This window comes from Drosophila yakuba, chromosome 3L (assembly GCF_016746365.2).
Source record: "Drosophila yakuba strain Tai18E2 chromosome 3L, Prin_Dyak_Tai18E2_2.1, whole genome shotgun sequence".
Lineage (NCBI taxonomy): Eukaryota > Metazoa > Arthropoda > Insecta > Diptera > Drosophilidae > Drosophila > Drosophila yakuba.
Genome location: NC_052529.2, coordinates 13820556 through 13841163, shown reverse-complemented (window position 1 = coordinate 13841163; position 20608 = coordinate 13820556). Strand labels below are relative to the sequence as shown.

Sequence of the window (20608 nt, the reverse complement as noted above, 5' to 3'; positions counted from 1 at the left end):
CACGCCGGCTGCGGTGGCTCCTTCGTCCTTTGTTTGCTCCTGCGACTATTATGGGTAATGCCTTTTGTGTAGGTCGTCGGCATTGCGTTTTCTGATCCCCTTTTTTTTTATTTTGTTTTTATTTTTGTATATTTCTTTTTTTCGGTTTTGTTTTGCTTCGACCATTTTTATATAGCCGTAGACCGCGCGCGCCCAATATATATAAATTATTGCATAAAGTTTGGCGCTAAGTTGCAAAAAGTTTCCTTTCATTGCTGCCGCTGCTGCGGCGGCAGCGTGAACGACACACAATAGTCTATAAATCTTTATGGTCAACAGAGATTACATGGGCCTGGGCCCAGACGCGGCGAAGAAAGCCTTCGTGTAGTTTACTGCCCCCGAGCCGTATCCTCTGGCCTTAGCAGCTTTTTAGGCGCTCTGTGCGTTGTTTTGATTTGTGTCCTCCAATTCCAGCTCCACCAGCTCCACCAGCTCCACCAGCTCCACCAGCTCCACCAGCTCCACCGCCTTACCAGCCATTCCAGCTGTAGTGCCCAGTTGTTGTGGCTTTTGCCGATTGTTACGGCAATCGAGGGCAGAGTTCAGCATATGGCCATAAAAATGCGGTGCAGACGTGGTAGATGCTAGATAAATCATGCCAAAGCCTCAGCAAGTATGCACTGCGAATGAATAGAAAACAGAAAATAGAGAATTCTTGTAAAAATCAGCTACAGGAATCGCAGAGGTATCGTGGCACACCTTTAATTGCTTAAATTGTTCTCGTGCAGCGCGGGCTTCGTGTAATACGACTGGCAATTCGATTTCTCGTGGCCCCATAAACAACTTTTAAAAAGTATAAAAAAAAGGGAGAAACGTATATAGGTTTACCGTTAGGATCATTTTACATAAAAATGCAATAAATAGCTACAACAAAATTTATGGTGGTCGTGGAGGCAAGGATCTATAAAAGGAGGACGGGAACGGGAAGGGGAAGGAGCGAACGAAGGAAGGCGAACGGAAGGATGGAGGGCGCTGGACTCACTCGTAAATGTCAAATGTCGTGTGCTAAGGGTGTGGGGGCGCCTCAAAGTATGCTTATAAATTGCTCTAAATAGCAATTTTGGCCGCTCCACCTCTGGAGCTTCAGGAGCTTCTGCCACTGGCGAGCGCTCGGTGTCGTGTCATTTGTTCGTTTTCTTTATTAGTGTCATGTATTTTTATAGTTCAAAGGACATTTGAATGATTGAATGAACTGTTTGCCCTCACTTCTGCCCTCCCTTCGCAGCAAACCCTTAAGCCACCCACTGCCCAGTTCCACACCCACAATTTCTGGCTTGCTTGACCGAAAACGAGTTGCGCGCATGATTTCATCCCTTGCAGCCAAAGGACTCGCTCTACGTGCGGTCAGCTCCTGCTCCTGGTCGATGTCCTGGTCAGCGGCAGCGGCAGCGGCGGTCCCAGGCACGTTTCATCATGGCCAGCTTGTTGTTGGTCTGGCGACTATATCAAATAACGACTATTGACTACGCCTGTGTGGCGCTCCGTGATGTCGTGTCCCCGTGTAGGGTTACACACCACCTACTGCCAAACCATTCCATCCCATTCCCAAACCATCCCCCCACCCACTCGATGCCATACGAATCCATCCAAACCCACTCCATCCCATCCCAGTGACCCTGTGGTGCTGATGATGATGTTGTTGTCGCCAAGCGTCGCCATCGCCATCGCCATTGCCATCGTCGCTGGCGATGACGAATGAAAATCAATATTTATTAGATTACTTTCGAAATTTTATACGAAAATAGAATTTTTATGACATTTTTTTCTCTCTGCTTTCGCCCTGGGCTAACTTTGCCATGTGCCTGGGCGTGTTAAAGTGCTTGCAATAATCAATTTTTGGGGTAAACTTGAGCGGGTCCTGTGACTCGGTCTTTAAAAGGGGTTTTCGGCTGCGGAGATAGTGGGGATTAAATATGGTTTAGTGCTTGGCGCAGTTCTCTGCGCTCTCTCTCTTATCGCCCATCATATTTAATTACAGTTTTCGTTCTCCACCCCCTCAGCACTCATAATGACTTAATTATACTTTAGCCAATTTTCCCTACCGCTACTACTTAACTACTCTGCACTACCATATCACTTAATATTAAACATTTCCGTGTTCTCCCTTGTCTGTCTTTGCAGGTAAGTTGCCATCATCCATTAATACCACCAGCCATCAAATTAGTAAGTACACAAAACGAGCTGCTAACACTTTTTATGTGCGTCTTTAACTGTATATGTATACACCTACCACCTACCACCTACCACTACCACCTCACTGTACATCCTTTGGCATTCCATTTCCTCCACGAGGACCAATAGATATACGTGTACACGAATATAAAGCAAATGCATTTTAGTGCCCTCAGTTGACCTCGTTTGGGGCTTGTTTTTATGGCTCAGGCGAAGCCAAAGCGATGATGCTACTCACGTGGCTCAAAACTAAAAGCTCCCCTGTGTGTGTGTTGGTACCACTTCCCCGTCCCCCATCACACGTACCCCCCATCACCGAATCTTGAGCTAGTTTCGGTGGGCGAACTCATCCCACCCCCCGGGAGTCACTTAATTATGAAGCTGCACATGAAGTAAAACGTCATAAAGCGTCGAGTTGAGTTGAGTTGCGCCGAGCAGAGGCCATATACATGGGTTGACTTGGGTAGCATCATCCGTTCCCGTGGCAGACAGACGACTGCCAGTGCCTCTTACACATTCTTTTTTTTTTTTTTTTTTTTTGCAGGGGGCTTGTGGCAGTATTCTGCAGTTAATTTTCCGTTGCTAAATAAACTGTTTATGGCATTTATGCCAAAAATTTTTGGCCAAAAGAGGGAGGAGTGGGTGTGCGAGGCAGAGGGAGAGAAATCCCCGGATGAAGGATGACGATGGACCGACGTCTGAGCATGCGAGTGTGCGAGTGTGCGAGTGTGCGTGTGAGCTGAGCAATTTCTGCATAACCAACACAGAGGAGCGCTGTGTTTCCGCATCCGGTTTGCCCGGAATTGCCTACTAATTGTGATTTTCGAACGGCTTTAAGCCTGATTAAGGTTTTTTGCTTTGTAAATTAGAGAAAAATGTAGCAGGATTCAAATTGCATATGACTTGCTTTGCAGTTTTGTAGATCTGGAGTATCCAATGAAGCTATCTCTCTTATTGCAAAACGACTTTTGTGTGTTCACTGACCCCTCGCTCATACAGCAGAGTATATTTACATTTTATGCAGAGACACACACACAGATGCACAGCGGGCACACCCACGCATACACAGACAGACTCGCACACACACACTCTGTGAATCCACTGACAATTTGGCAGTCACCGCAATCATAAAAATTTCCACTTTCAAGGAGAGCAGAGAAACAGAGAAACAGGCCCGTCAGTCAGTCGCCTCTGCGCCTCATTTAAATGCAAATTTTTGACGAGCGGTTTTAACGTTCTCCTTCTCCGCTGGCGGTGAATGAAAACATTAAAATTAAAAATAAAAAAGTAGTCTGCTTTTAGGCACAACTCTCGCTGCTGTTTGTATATGGGTTTCTGTGTTTGTCTGTCTTTGGGTGGGTGGTGTGTGTGTGTGTGTGGTGTGCTCGTGAGAATAATTCAAGGTGATAGCTTAATTGAAATATGCTTTTAGGCGCTTTGCCACACCCCCCCAGGCTAAAGAAACGCCCCCTCTCCATACTGTTTGCCTTCCATTTTGCATACTTCACTTTGTTGTGTGTCTGGGTGCATATTTTATGGAGCTGCGGTCGACCACAGAGACCCACAAAAAAATAAAACGGAAGAAAAGAGAGAACGGAAGGGAATCTGAATCCGAATCGAAATAAAAACTGAAGTGAAGCTGCTTAATGTTATGCAAAGTGTTTGAGCCTGCGGCATGCGTAAACCGACGGAAAAAAGCGGCGAAATCGGGCGTTTGGACACCCAATCCTGGTTGCTCGGGTGGTGGATATATCCCCACCATCACCTTTAATTGCTGGCCATTTCAATTCTCATTACAACTTCAATTGACTTTTGCCGGATGTTGGCAGCGGGATAATTGCTAGAGGTGACTGGGCACTTTTGCTGCACTTGAAAGGGTAGCAAAGGGTATGCCAGGATCTGCAAATCAACGTGCTTTATGGGACTTATCATATCGCAATCCCTCTTGGATCTGCCATAAACATTCATATGCATAAATTTGACATTTGGCTGCTCCATAAAAATACTCCCAGCCGCAGGGCCTTTTGCCGGGTATTCTTCCCGGATACCCAGTTCCCCGGAGTCTGGGATCTGGGAAGTGGGATCTGTGGAAATTTATGCACATAACATCCACTTGACTCCTTCCGACAGACATCCTGCCGCCCCCAAGTGCAACTCTCCAGCTGAAGTCTCAAATGAAAAGCGACAGCCAGCGAGAATGTTCGAGCAGAAATCTGGTTTGCAATTTACAAATTGCGCAAAGGCGCTGGAAAAACAAAGGAAAAGAAAAGGAATGCCTTATATTTTATGCAATATGCCACACCGCGTTTTATTAAGCAAATTACGATGAACGAGATGGGTGGCTGGAATCTCGGCAAGTCCTACTTATGACCTTGCCAAACAGCCTAACGCCTCTGTCCTGAGCCATTTGGCAAACAGACTCCAGGACTCAAGACTCTACGCCACTCGCCTCGCATTTTGCTGCTCTTAACGCACATTTTCATATATAAATTATTAATTTCGCATGCCTGCCTGGCCCACATCCACCCCCAAAGGACGAAACCGCACGCCTAAGCAGTCGAAGGATCAGGATGGCGGCAGGAAAGCAAATAAGCGGGCGAGTGAAATGCATTTTGTGCTCCATTAAATAATAAAAGCAAACGTGGCAAAGATAGCGTCTGTCTCTGAGTTCTTTTCTCTGTGTGGATGTGTGTGGTGTGTATGTGTGTGTACACAATAAAAATCTCACACGAAGCGCATAAAAATAAAGCAAGAGATACCCCCAAACACTCACATCTTATCTAATGGCAGAGTCAAAGCCCCCATTGTGATTTTTAAGTTGCTAACCTTTATGGGCAAAGGGAGTTCTGTTCAGTACAGTTCGAGTGTGTTTTCTGTTCGGTGGAGAAAGTGCATAAATAAGTAAACAAATGCCTGTCGCTTAAGATTACATGGCAAATAAGCTGGCGGAGCAGGACAACAGTCCACATTTGAATGTGGAGGCAAAGGCGAAGGCAGGAGGAATCCTCGCCGCTTACTTACTTATTCATAGCCAGACCTGAGCGGAAAGTGTGTGTCTTGAGGGGGCATAAAAATCAGCATAAACAGCAATTGTTATGGCCTGCGAATGAAGCCCAGTTCAGCCCGGCTCAGAGCCCACATCTGTTTCACTGAATTGAGGTAATTTTGTGCGCCTAAAGCACGCAAATCAATGCTGACGAAAGGATTCCAACTGCAGTGCAATGAGAGCGGAAATAAAAACGCTGGATTGAATGTCATTCCGCCGGAAAGGACATAGATATATATATATACTTTATATACATTTTAATTTAGCTATGCGCACTCACAATTCCTCACCAAAATCGGTGGCAAGCAACAAGGGTTGAGTTGAGAAATGGGGCTTGCAGCCTGTTTGACACGCACGTGTCCTTGCCAATGACAAGGGAAATTTTACAACTTTCAAGTTTAATTTGCCAAAAGTAGCAATCAAGCAAGAGGCAGGAATCCGAAAGAGGGTGGAATGTTTAGAGGGCAGAGGGGTGCTTGAGGAGGGGGGTTGGAGGACCAACCCTTTCGGGCTAATTGCTTGGAAGTTGTTAAATGTAAAAATTAAAATGTATAAAATGTGTATATTTTATATTAAACTGTGGAAGAGCTCTGCAACTGTCAGTCACTCACTTTCGCCCCCGTTTGCACATTCGTTCAGTTATTCACTCATTCAGTCATTCATTCAGTCATTCATTCGTTCAGGCAGAACGTAGCCGGTTTTATGAGGTGTTAAGTGGGCTTAAATTAAAAGTGGGCGTGGGTGGAATGTGACGAAATGTTTGCATATTTATTTAAGTTATGGCAAAGGCGAGAAGGAGCAGCCATCCGAAGGATCCTGGGGTGGCACTCTCTCACTTTCCATTCCTCTCAGTTGAAGAGGGCTGCAGACTTGACTTTTGTTTGTTTTCCGTTTGACGTGAAGGGGCACATGTGCGTGTTATAAATTTATATTTAATAAACTTTTGGATCTGCGAGGCTCAAGTGGGTATCACAGGGAATCAGCGCCACAGATTCCCGGTGGCAGAGGGCGGAGGGCAAAGGACAAAGGACGAACTGAACCCGAAGGAAGGTGAAAATGAGGCAGTGATAAGCAAATGGGTGCCAGGGCCAGTGCCAGTGCCAGTTTATAATGAACATATAATGTTTCATACGGAGCTTACTGGCGTCAGCAGGCAGTTCTCAAGTTCCAATTGTTCCCGACCTTTGTCATGTCCATGTCCTGCTATCTGCCGGAGATAATCTGATTTCCCATTTGCGTACCTTCCCCCGGAACACTTCTCGCACATTGCACTTTCTCACCGACAGTACTTATGGGTCCCCTATTAATTATATATACAAAGAAAAAACGGTCTAGCTTTGTTTGTCTTTGACACACCCACAAACCCAAACTAAGACACCGTGTCACAGGACACGTGGCAGCATTTTGAGTAGCAACATCAAGTTGCTTATTAAAATAATAACAAGGCCGAACGTAAAAAACTCAACTCCAAATATGGGATGCAGTCAACCCTCGACGATGGGAAAACTAACCCCAGCAATCACAGATGCGGAAACCAACCCCGATAATGAAGAGCCAAGGCCAAACGTATCTTAAAGTTTTAAAGCCCATAAAATACTGCCCGAATCTATGCCACTTTGATCATCAAATCAAGTTGTGCGCTCTCTAAAGTCCTTAATTCTGCCCACTCCTTTCGACTTGGTTGGCTGTACGGACGCAGGAAAATGAACTATTACTGACCCAAGGGACAGGACTAAATGAAATCTAAATTAATACAATTTTCGGGTCGCTACGCTTAGTGCAGGACCCAACGCACATATCTCCTTGCCCAAACCACCATCGTCCTGCCATATTGACAGCCAGCGAGATCAAAGATGTGTGCAGAGCTGGTGCTCGCAAGGAATTTGCGCTTGTTTTTTGGGGATCCTGCAGAGGAGGATGATGAGGAGGTGGATGAATTGAGACATGGACATGAACCAATTTGGTGCCATATTCATATGAAGAAGACCGAACAGCCAGGCATGCCAAATAAAATAAATGGCAATGAATGACTGAGCAAATGAATAAATGGCACAAATTTTTGCTTTGAAATTCAAATTTCAAAAGTTGTCATGACATTGTGTTTATGACATTTAGTTGCTGCGACGGCCAGAAAGAGATGACGCGCTGCAAACTTTGAGATAGAGCTATACTACATACTACTATACGAGTATGTGTTTTGTATGAAAAGAGACAACTTCTGTCGATGCTTCGTTCGTTTTTATTTTAATGTTTGGTCAGGGTAGTGGGCCTTGGGGTTGGGGACTGCATATTTAAAATTGAATATTTGCACGCCTTGAGCATTTCGGATTACAAAGATATACTTCACTTATGCGCACACAAACACACTTGAGCGCCAAGCGTGTGCATGTGTGCGTGTGTGCGTATTGTGTGTATGTGTGTGGGCGTGCCGAGTTGTCATTTGCATGCGCTCTATGCGTTTGTGCTATTTGCACTGCTCAAAGCCATGTTAAGCGGTTTATTTTTGTGTTGTATGCTAAGCACACAGAATTTTCTCGTCGAAAATTAAATTTAAAGAGCCTTGAACAGGGGAATACGAGAATTAAGGACGCAGGATGCGACCGGAAATGGGTGAGCAGAGGGGTCCTGTGAGAGGGTCCTTTTCTGGGGTATGTATAAATCCCTAAACTGGACATGATCAGAATTTAAGAGGTTCTTTAATCATATAGTGTTTTGTTTTATATAACAATTTCATGTTTAATTTTATGTTTATGGTTCTTATTATACATTAGATTTTAAAGTTATAATAATAAGTTTTATAATTAAAGTACTGGGAATGGGCAAGGCATTAGTTTTGTACCATTTTCACTCACTGTACGTTGGCTTAATGTTGTGTTGTTATCCTTCTTAACTTTTGTTTGCCCCGATTCCCTACCCATATCCTTGCATCTCACCTCGGGGCAGAGCTTTTCAAATTTAATATGAAATATGAATTCGCCTGATTTCATCAACTGCAGCGGCGCCGATGTGAGATACACTTTCACGTTCAATGTGTGTGTGTGTGTGTGTGTCAGAGATACATTTTCAAGTGTACACACGGTGCCTGCTGAGAAACGTACGCGATTGCTATTTACAAAAACACGCTGCCGTATGCCGCACACGATTTTCCAATTGAACTCACACGTGTACACACAGAGGCGGATACACGGATACACGGATGCGGAGATACACAGATACGGCGACGAGTCGCAGTCCTGCGAGTCCTATGAGTCCTGTGAGTCCTGCTGCCAGTGATGCCACGATGCCAGTGATGCAGTCGTGCATTCAATCGCTGCGTCGTCACCTCGCCGAGAAGTAGGGTGCGGACCGCAGAGCTCCGACTGCCCGAAATCATTTCAAGTTAATAATAAATGGAGCATCATCATCAGACATCAAACCCGTAGAGCAAATATCGAGTATCCTTTTGCTCTGTTTGCGTATGTGTTTGTGTTTGTGCTTGTGTTTGTCTGTTTGTCTGTTTGCATTGCCATTGATTTATTTTTTGGGCATGGGTTTTTCAATTTGCTGCAATCGAAGCAGCCGCTTCTTCATGACATGTAATGAGCCGCCGCTGATGCCACTCCTGCGGCTCCTTGTGCGGCACGAATCAATTAAAATACGTGCCGGGCATTAGAAGAGTGCGGCGCATATGCGGCATATAAGGATTCAGGTTGAAATTCAGATTCCTGACTTGGCAATATTTCAATCAAACTTTTTTGCCACTCTACGGGGCGGCTGTGTAGCCGTCCAAATGGATATTTATGCTTATCATGCTTATGAGGAATTCACATTAGACTGAAAGTCAAGAGGCTGCCAACATGCCAACTCAATTGACAGTTGGCCAAGGCGGGGAGCACACAGGCACATGGAAAATATATGTGTGTGTGTGTGTGTATTAGGACCCACACATGTATAAATTTAGGTATATATAGTATATATACTGTCATTCTGTTGACAGGCTAGGTAGCCCACGCTCAGACACTGACACACACTGGCAAATACACATGAGTGCGTGTTTGTTGCCCTTAACAGACATTTTCACAGTTGAGTGCGTTGTTTGGGCTCAGCCTCTACCCCCCTCTTCACTCACACCATCCCCAACCCCTCACAAACCCCCCTTAGCCACCACTCTCCAAGAGCCTTATATAATTTGTAAGCATTTCTAGCGCGCCTGCTGGTATGCAGCAAAAATTCTCCATGTTGCCGTTTCGCAAACTGATGGATTTGGGATGGAATGGTGATGGCTTGGGGGATGGGTCTTTCTTGTCGATTGCTTTTAAAGGTATGCTTTTAATGCCGCCGCCCCATCCAAAGACGAAAAAATCAATTGGGTCATCGCCCCGAAATCACAGGAATTTAAATTTTCGCCATTAACAAGCCAGGAAATCCAATTTGGGCATTCTTTTCCGGCCTGCAATTTAATTAAAACACAAATCAGATTCATATTTATTTTCTACTCTTAGATAACTTTAAAATAGATTTTTTGTCTGCTACAAGAAAGGGTTACGCAATCTAGGCAAAATACTATTTACCCCGTATGAAAGAGGCGACTGACTCGACCGTTTTCGTGATAATTAGTAATTTTGAAAGAGGCTCGTCTGCCCACTGAAAGTATCGATTAGCTTTCATTGGGCATTTTGGGGCTGCTAATAAATTAGCAAAACTAATGTTTGTCTGACCTGACATTGGCTCGAAGTTTGGCTAATTAATGGCGAACCTTTCAAAGGGCTACACCTTGTTCCATATTTCGTTTTCGTATTCTCTGGCTTTCCCCTAATGCTCTCTCGTTTCGAAAGTAAACAAAGTAATTTTTGTGGGGCAGGACCAGGCTCAGATGGTCATTAGCATGCGTTAAAATGGCGTTAAATGTGTAACGGAAACCGGGGAAAGCCAACGAAAGGACATGGTCTACATGGAGTTTCGCTTTCATTTCCATATCTTTTTTCTTTATACATTTCGTTGTATAATAAAAATGTCATAAATTTGCGGCCTTGCTGCGTGTTTCCCACTTTCTGTTCGTTTTGTCGGTGTGTGTTAATTTTTTCTAATTGTCCGAAATTTAGATAATTACACGCCATTAATTATTTACATAATAATAACGTTCTTTTCCCTATACTTTCTTCTTCGCGGAACGACAGTTCGTTTTACAATTTTGTGGTTGGCTTGACTGTGGGCGTGGCCGCATACATACATATGAACTCATATACTTGTATATACATATATCGATGTACATATTTGCAGATGCCGCGGTTGGGGGCGTAAAATTAAATTTACATAATTTATGACTTGCTCAGCAATGTTCATGGGCGTTGTGTTGCATAATTTTAGGCATTTTTGTTTATTGCGGCGTAAAATTTGAATTATGAATCAGGAACAGCACCAGCTCCACTTTCGACCCCTTCCCCACTCTCCAAATTCCAACTGCTTCCGTGCAAGGGTTACATTCTGAGGTTATTAGTAATTTATTTGCATATTTTGTGCCAGTGGAAGTGGAAAGGTGGGGCAGCCATCCGCTGACGGACAGGAGCAGGAGCAGGAGCTCAAGTGTCATACGACAGTCAAGTGTCGTGTCTTGAATGAAATTTAACTTTGAGTTGGGTTTGGGACTCGAGCACACAGGTGCGGCAGGGGCTTTTCAAGGATAAGACTTAAAGATTTAATAGATGATTTTCCTATATTTTTATCTCTCCACTTTGCGAACTTATTAACAGCTTTTGTCTGGCCCATTCGGGTAATATATGAGCCAATAAACATTCTGCCATGGCCAAGGTTCAATGCCAGAACTTTAATTGCCACTTGCTAATTGCAAACTCCCACCAAAGGAAGCCAAGCAACAACCATAATACACACTTGCCATATTTCATACATTGAGATACATAAAGAATATATAGATATTTCCCATTGAACGTGGCCCAGGCAGCAGACCAGACAGCATAAAAAGTGGAAGAAGCAGCCACTGATTAGTATCAAATGGTGGAGCAAGGAGCAGGGAACTGGGAGCGGGGAGCAGGGAGCAGGGAGCAAGGAGCAGGGAGCGGGATCACGGAGGACGATATAGTTGGTTGGATGGTTGGTTGCTTGCCCTCCAGCTGAAGCTGAATCTCTGTGGCTGTGGAGGCAGAGAAAAACTTTTGATTAAGCTGCAGTTATGGCAGGTTGTTAGAGCGCAGAGCGAGCTGCTCTACAAGCCATTGTTTTGCTTGCTAGCTCGTTAGTTTGTTTTGCTTTTACCTCCAGCTGCTGGATCCTGGAACACCCTTTTTACTACCATCCTCTCCAAGCCCCACCCATCGCACACATGACAGATGCTTGAGGCAACATTGTCTACTTTTAGGTGCTTTGCCAGTGACAAATTTCTCCATCGGGGAAGTTGGGGAGTGGGAGAAAGTCTTTCGCCGAGTATCTGTGTCCACAAGCAGCAGCACGAAAAAACTTTTGCATAAAACTTTGATGATTTTTGTTAGGAAAAGATGAAGCGCAGCAAGCGGCGTTTTCAATAAGCAAAACCTAGCACTAGCACTACCCACATCCAGTTCAGTTGAGCTTACCCTCGAGCTAACCCCATAAAATATTACTTTTCTATCAACAAAAGTTGCCGGGGCCACTCAATTCGAAACCATTTTCCAAACTATCATCATCGTCGCCGGAGTGTGGAGAAAGCATCATAAAAATCGCTTTTCATGTGCTCCAAAAGAGAGAAAAGGCGAAAAAGCGGGCTTGTAGGCGACCGCTGCCATAACAAAGCCATAAAACGTAGTTTTAATTGCATTTTCGTTGTTCCGTTTTATGTAGTTCGGCCATCGAATGCATAAAAACAACAACACACCACTGACCAAAGCGTTCTGAAAGCTCGGTCTCTGGCTTTTTGTGCTCTGGCTGGTTCAATGCGCCGCATTCTAATTGCACATGGGGATGGATGGGGATGGGGATGGTGGATGGGAGTTCTTTGGGGGTTGGGGATTTTAGGAAGGCACTTACGGCTTGACTGGATCTCTGGATCTCTGTCCCTGTCGCTCTGCGTATTTCGCTTTGCTCACTTAGCGCTCGGGCATCATAAACTAACGCAGTTTATGGGTCCATGCAGCCAGCAAAGCCCCAACTCCCCAAAAAGGACCTCCCACAACAACGCAGGAAAGCCGGCGGTGGGGGAGGGGTTGGCTCACAAAGCACTTGGCCAAGTTGGCACTTTCAGGCATTGCATATGCGTAGGCGGCGACACTGCGGCTAGTCTCGACCCCTCAGCTCCTCATCCCCGCATCTCCTCCAGCTCCTGACCCCTCGAACTCGTCATGCCCGACTTGCTGGGGCGCTAAAATTTGCGGTTTAACGTTGCCACTGGCGCCTGTCGACTCTCAACTGTCGACTGCAACATCTTGCCACCCGACAACCACACCCAAAAGGACACTTTGTCATAAGCAATTGTGAAGGCTAATTGTGTCGAGGCAGGCATCTTTTGATTCCGCGCACACAGACCAACCCATTTGCCACCCAACAAAAAATCCAAAAAAAGAAAACAGAATATAAGCAAAGAGCGAGCAAGAGAGCCAGATTTAATTAACATTTTGACTCTCAAAGGCTTCGGCTTTTGGCAACATTTAAATTTCAAATTATGTGCGCTAATTACGCGGCCAAAAGCCTTGGGCAAAACGGGGCTTGCGGGGAAGCCCTTGGCTGGCGTTAATAATTAGCCAGACTTTTGTGCAGAGTCAGAGATGCCTTAGAAGGGCATCCTGGCATCCTGGGCATCCAGGACAGTCATGTGGCTTGGCCAGAGCACAAGTTAAATTTTCAGAAATTTCCACAAGCTTTTACAGAGTTTCGACCTCTTCATAAATGGCCAGAGGTTCATTAACCAAGAGCAAAAGCGAGACGACAGGCTTCATCAACACGGCATTGACTGGCCTGATCAATACGAGTATACGTATACGTATATGTGCAAGCTGCACTGATTTTTGCAGTCAAAGTCAGCCAATTGATGTGGCAGCCAGCTGCGGGCTTCCAGCAGTGATAAGCCCTGCAGCAAAAAATTTGAGAAAAAAATGAAATTCGAATGGGAAGGGATAGTGCTTTCAAGAGGGCACAACCTGCATTTAGCTTAGCTGCCTGCCTTTGAGATGCCTGGCGCAAGTGGAGCTGCAAACATTTTCCAATTTATTAAACCACGCCACATCAATCATTCATCAGCGGGAGTAGAAGGATCGGCAGGAGCACGAGCATCCCTCTCGCAGGACGTGCGACTAAATGAACATTTTTTCGGTTAAACATCGGTTTAAATTCTGCGGCGTCACCACAGAGCTCCCCTTTCCCCCCGCTGTCAACAACATGGCGATGGGTGTATAAAATCAACAAGGCTTCAGTTCATCGACCACTTAATTTATCCAGCTGAGCTTTGAGCAAAAGCAAAAGCGCATTTGTGTGTTGTCTGGCCAGGAGTGGAAGTGATGAAGTGGACTGGACTGGTCAGAGTGTATGGTGTATGGGCGAAATTCAGCATTCCCTCGGTCAGACAGAGAAATGCACTTAATTGCCATTGGCCGTGTTTAGCGGACCCTCAGTTCCAGCTGCAGCTACAATTAAGCGGAGCGAACAAAAAATACCGCCTGCAGTTTGGAGCCTGGCTCCTCTCATTCATTATGCATTAATGTAAATAATGTAAATACGGTAAATGCTGTCCAATCATTAACATAATTGAATTACAAACAAGCCCAATCGCAAGCAGAGAGCCCCCAAAAATTTCGACTCCGCTCCATGCGCGTGCATAAATCGCAATTTTAATTACTCGCCTCTGACTAATGGATTGTTCCGAAAAAACACGAATCCGTACCGGACTACACCATTAAATATTTCATATTGTGGGTGGGAATGGGAACGGTTAAAGGACGAAGGACTCGCCCACTTTCCCACTCACACGGTTATATAAAGCAATTGAATTTTGCAGTTAAAAGCTTCAATCATTTTCAATTGCCGCAAACTAATGGCTGATTATAAAATATTCATGCGACAAGCGGCAGGCGATGAGACGACAGACTTCCATGTGGCGGCTAATGACAGGACTCGCTCGTTCGTCCCAGGACCTCCACTGATAAGCCAATCTAAGGCCAGGAAGCCTGTGGGCGTGCCCGTAGCCGCCCATTTTGCCACTGTATGTGCGGTGCAAATAAATTACACCTGGGAGAGAGATATACATGTACATGCAAGTGTAGAGGAACCGAAAAGGGTCTTCTACTGCCTGATTATTGATTTGCTCGGGTTTCTGTGGTTTTTTGAGGGGGGGATGGATGGCCAGCCAAGCGATTCGAACACTCCGTATAAAGCCCTCAATTAAGTTTTATTTTAATGCATTTCATTTGAACGTCTTTTAATGGGATTTTTCGTGCTCGGGCACGGGGATATTACTCATTTGCCATAAACCAAAAGGTGACCACAACACGTAGTCGTCCCAGACCCAGACCCATATCCACCCTACTTTGAGACCCAATTCTACTCCCACTCCCACTTCCAATCCCGATCCCGAGTGGATGAAGAGAGAGAGAGAGAGAACGTTAAGTGTTGGCTGGCCAGAATCGACATGGGTCGCTTGGGTGAGATTTAAGCTTTAATGATGCATGAAGCGGCACAGGATGTGGCTGCCCAGTCGTGGGTAAAAGGCAATGAGCGCAAATGTGCAGGAGCGACAGACAGGACAGGAGATGGGCTTGCATATTGAGTGGCATTTAAATGCTTGAAAATGCTTCGCTGGCCAAATGTGTTTTGGGAGGTGTTTATGAAGAGCTCTCGTCTCGTCTCTCCACTCTTCTTTCACGACCCGACCGCCAACGAAAGTTGATTGAATTTGAGGGGGCGAACTGGCCGATGTCGATGTCGATGCCGATGCAAATGCCGACCAGCAATTTAATGGAAATGGCCATTATTGCTAACACCGTTAACGCCAAAGCTCTTTTAATCGTCACTCTCGTTTCGGCCGAATATTAATTTGCTCTTTTTTTCTGCTCTTCTCTCTATTTGCAGATGAACCGTGCTTTACAGCTGAAGCCAGCTGAAAATGAAAGTCGCAGCGGTAAGTAATCACCTGCCATATTCATTTATGCCCCTATGCCCCGCATGCCCAGAATTGTGGACTCCCTGCCAGAAAATCAATTTGTGAGTCTCCATAGGTGACCCAAAACAAATAATTACGAAAAACTTGACCCGTCTTCCTTTTGGGGCGAAAGTTTTTGTGCCAAAGCACTCAGCCGAGAAGTGCAGAGGCAGCCAAAGTTTTTGCCACGCCCCCTTTCCCCCCACACATCTAAGCATTCGCCTGCTATTTTCAACACCTACAACACACGTCAGCAAAAATTACGGGCGCACTTCGATAAACTGTCAAAACTGTCTGCAAAAATTTGACATTTCACAAAAAAAAAAAAAAGAAAAAAACAAAAAAACAGAACAGAGCTGAACCGGAGCGAGGCGAACCTCGAAAAAATACTTGGAAAAGGTAGAGAAAATGGGAAAAGCGTATAGCAAAACAACGTTGAACTGTCAATGGCAGTCAGCCGGGGAAGAGTGGAGCGGGAGCAGGAGCAGGAGCAGGAGGAGGAGCAGTGGCAGGAGGAGCAGGACTCGCTGGCCAGGGCGCCATATTGTTTTTACTGGGCCCCTCACACAGTTGTCGAGCTTCACGCTTGTTTGTGACAGCCCATCGACCCAAGTCCCCTCGATATAACCCTCCACCTCCCCTGCAGCGCAGAGCAGAAAAAAAGAATGATAAAGATTTGCATAATTTACACAGCACTTCAACTTTGTTTTTTGGGTCAGGCCCGTCCCGAGTAGTTGTTGCTTTGATAAACTTATTGACAGGCTCATTATGCAGCAGCTTCAAAGTAATTTCAATATTCCCACCCGCTGTGGGTTAGATCCAGCCCATCGACCCATCAGCTCATCATCCCCGATGCCAACCCATGAAAACCGCTCACTGAAAAGGTACAATCGCACAAAAGTATGCTACACATTTCGCAATCATCGCAGGATGCCCCACGGGCTGAATTGGACTAAAAGTCAGTGCACTCCGCAATCTTTTAAGACATTTTGCAGCTGGCAGCGCTTATCACTGCAGAGCAGAGAATGCCAGCGCCCGAAAATGTCCATTGCACAAATTGCTTGTGCACACACACACACACACACACCCGCGCCAGGACCTCAACTTCAGCGGGCGAAGAGAGGAGTCCTGTAGAAGGACACAGCCATTGCTCATAACAGTCGCTGTCGCTGGTGGCTGTGTGGCACAAAAACCTTGACAAAGTTGATGTGTCAAATCAGCAGCGAGCGCAGGACCCTCCTCCGGATGACCTTTAAACTTTGGCAAAGGACATGAAAGCACTAATCGTTACGTTGCTCCCTTTATTCATCCGTTTCTTCTTCGGCTGCTGCTTCGATTTCGCTTTGCTGCCACTGCCGCTGCAGAGCGCTCTGCTCCTTTTGGTCCTTTGCTCTCGCTGGCAACAATTTAAACTTTTCTAATCCGCTGGGGATTGGGAACTTGAAGCAACTCTCGACTCAGCTCAACTCAGCCAACTTGCCGGCAATCTGTCCGCACAATGGTGGACCTGGTCTATACGGCTAGAGCTTGGACTTCGGCTTCGGCTTCGCCAAGGACTAAGGACTTGGCCGTTCAGCATCCAAGAAGCAGGCCCACCAAACCATCAGCGACGCAATCAAGTCGACATTTTTGTTTGTTGCTTTGTTTGCCCCATCCTCGCTACTCACTCTGTTGGCCGAGTTGGAACAAATTTCTAAGAAATTAAAGCGCTAAACTTTTTGGGCCGCTATCAGCAGAGCACTTGGCAACTCGGCACCAAGTCCTGCGACTTTTGACTTCGTTTGTTTGTGCCTCTGTGTGTGTGTGTGTAAAAGGGATCTTTGGCTTTGGCTCCTTCGGTTTAGGCCAAAATGCAATTAGACAAGGACAAGTTTAATTGCTGGTCTGCCGGCTGCTGCAAGTTTTCACCCGCTGACATTTGCATTTTTCAGCCTCACAAAGATGCGTAATTTATTTAAACTCAAATCAAGCATGAAATGTGAGTGGGGGTGGGTGTAGGGTTAGGTATATGAATATATTTATTCCAGAGTTGACAAGTGCTGAAGGAACACTGATTGAAAAGGGTTGTGCACTCCCCGCAAAACTCCTGCTCGGCCTGCTAACTTCATCAATTTTAACTTACTGAGGCATTGTTGACATGTCTGTGTCTGGGCTTTGACCAGGCCAAAACCATTGCTTGCCAATCCGAGAACGAAACCTTAAATCCCAAGCCAACAGGACCTCGAGTACAATTTGTTGCCTTTGTCTTTCATCTGGCGTCCTGTGTCCTGCGTCCTGCGTCCCGACAACGTTTGTCGCATTTGCAATCTACTGTGCCATATCTGAGTCTGATGACTTTCGTTTCATTGGCACACACACACAAACACACACACATGTCCTTGCTTAGTTATTTATCTTGATATTCCCGCCCACACACACACACCTACACACACGCACACTAACACACCATGCTTCATCATTATCAAACTCATATTGTCGTCTGCCTTTCCCTCCCTTTGCTTCTCTCTCTCTCCTTCACGCGTAATTTGTACTTGTCTAACACGTAATGATGTCACGTAAATTGCATACGTTCGCTTGCGCTCTACGTTGACGTGTTACGTTTGATATTCCTCGGCTGCAGGACGAGCGACTTAAAGTCAAATTAATATCACTCATACGACCCGTAAGCGAAAAGAATCTGCCTTTAGCTGGGCAAACGAAACATAAATTGTGAAATCCCCGCCATTTTCCCGTACGTCGTGCGTCGTGGCAAGGACTACGCACAGATTTATGTTTCTAACTACGCATTAATTTCCTTACCTTTATCCCTGACTCCTTGTCACACGTCAGTAAATCAGATGCCGCTCCAGCCCTCTTCCACCTGGGGCACTTCCCGTCTCGCCTCATCCATCATACTTATAAATATTCATTTCCTTCTGCGGTGCGGGCATGGAGATTCTAGGGGAATGATTGCAAAAGATTAAAAATCAACTCCATAAAAATTTCCTCACATCCCTCACCCGATGATAAATGACAGTCGAAAATTAACCAAGAAAATAAAAATATTCCCAGTCTTGAAAAGGAAGAACATTAATGGAGAGAACGTATATGTATAGTACGTCAGCGTTCAAGCTGCAAGCGAAAGAAAACTTTTTGAAGAACTCATTATAGACAACGTCTGATCAAATTGAAAAGCAATGAGCTATGAAACAGAAACAGTAACCCCACTCCACCACTCCACTACTTCTGCTAATAAGCAGGCTGCGAAAAGTTTTAGGGCGAAAACTAATAATAATAATAATACGCAGTGTTGGCCGCCACCAATTCCCGACCAAAAAAACTTTTCTCATTTCGTTTGCTGCCATTCACTTTCCCCCACTCACAAGGCCCCCCCTTTTCTTACGCCTGATTACGCATTTGAATTGTGCTTTTCCCCACTTTTCCGTTGCCAAAAGTATCCTTTTGACCATAAAGTAGGCGGCACACACTTTCTCTACCTGCTGGCGGCCTTATTAGTCTCAAACATTTTTATGGCAGCCCTCGCAATTTGATTAGCGCAAATAAAGAGCGACAAATTCAATTGAATTTGTAATATAGATTGACTGCCAATGATGATTGGCTTCAGCTGCGACCGCGGATGCCACTTCCTTTATCTGTCCCACATGTGAGTGTGAGTGTGTGTGTTCGTTTTTTGTGGGGTGCAAATTAAAAGGACGGGGATATTCGCCACTAAGCCCCAAATAACAAAGCCTCCGAGCCCAGACAAAAGGCATAAATAAAGCCAAGGCAGCATCTACGCCTAAAAGCAGACATCAATTTCTGCCTTTCTGCGTTATTCTTCGTCCTTCGTCCTTCTCCGCTCCACTCGTCTCGTCTCGTCTCTTCTTTTCGCTCTCGGGCGGAGGAGCTCAATTCTTTAATCAGCTTAAATTCACACGTACCAAAAGCGACGCACAGCCATTGATTGGAGGCTTACCCTCCCCGAAGAGTCCTTTCCAGGACTCGGTTTCCTTTTTTTTTTCTGCTCCTGCGGCTGAGACTACGCCGCTTTTATCAAAGCCAGTTCAAAGGCTCGTATGTGTATTTAGGCTTTTATTGTTTTTGACCTTTTTCCCTGGGCAGACGAAATAAAAATCGATTTTTTTCGCACACACTTTCGCACTGACAACTCACGCACAAAATTCAGTGACGGAAAAGCGAAAGGAATGGAAAGGAAAGGAAAAGCCAGCTCGAATAAAAGTAAATAACAAGCATCGCTGCTGGCAGCATTCACAAGTTCGAATAAGCGATAATAAGTATTTATGGGCGGGGCAAGCAGATTCTGTTCCGTAAATATGTATGTACGGGTATACAATATGTATACATTTGAAAGGCCCAGAACAGCCTGCTAAATGCGTTTTAATGTTTTTTAAACTTTCGCCTTTCCATCGCCGACGCTCGTCCTTAAATATTTAAGTATACTTTTAGACGATTCAAACGGCCGTATAGTTTCCTTTTCATTCCCTTCGACAGTTTCCAGCTCCTTTCTGCGCATCATTTTTCTTCGTTGCTTGATTTTGTTTTTACGAGCGACTGAAGCCTGTCAATTGGCTGAATGCCTCGTAAAAATGCCAGAGGCCTACATGCAAACTTTCCTTTTAAGCAACCAGAATGAAAAAAAAAAAACGAAGCGAAAACAACGGGGCCAGGAAAAACGAAAAGAAAACGATTTGTTATGTTTTCCCAGCGCAGCGCAGCGCCAACAGGAAACGGAAAAGCACACGAAGGGCATTTTGTCTCTTTCGCTCTGTTTTGTTTTTAGTTTGTTATTTTGTTATTTTGTTTTCCTTGGCCCGCTGCTTAGGCCTGCCAAATGTCATCATTAGCGTTTCAATTGCCATTTTAGTCCGTGACACTTGAAACATTTGCATAAAATACCAAAAGTCAAGTCTGTTGACGTAGACATTTTTGATGGGCGGCTTCTTTCATGTTTACCTTTACGCAGCAGCGTGAAAAGCGGCTCTCAAGTAACCGAAATTGTACAGTACGTACGCTTTTTTAATGGTAAATTCAATTTGAAAGAGTGTGGATTAGAAATACTATTGTAGTGCACCTTTCAATACCAATGGGCTTAAGAGGGTTCATAAGCAATTTACTTGAATCCTATGCCTTCGCCCATCCACAACCAATTTATGAGCCAGTTCGCCTTATTGAAAACGGGTTGGCGTAGCTTGGCCACGATTAAGGTCCTTTTGGCCCTGCTTCCCTTTGAGTCAGGTGCACCCCGCTGGACAGAG

The 20608-nt window shown here is 45.2% G+C and overlaps 1 protein-coding gene across 17 annotated transcripts in view; it reads left to right on the top strand.

Annotated features, from left to right (window-relative positions):
- The window catches only part of LOC6534033 (CUGBP Elav-like family member 4), a 266544-nt gene that overhangs the window by 150509 nt on the left and 95427 nt on the right, over window positions 1-20608 (top strand). For 15 of the 17 annotated variants that reach the window (XM_039374699.2, XM_015194898.3, XM_015194890.3 and 12 more), the window contains one exon: window positions 15284-15332. In XM_039374699.2, the coding sequence (XP_039230633.1) occupies window positions 15284-15332 (49 nt within the window). Of the gene's footprint in view, window positions 1-2160; window positions 2203-15283; window positions 15333-20608 lie in introns of all 17 variants that reach the window. The other 2 variants (XM_039374700.2, XM_039374698.2) reach the window with 1 other exon arrangement.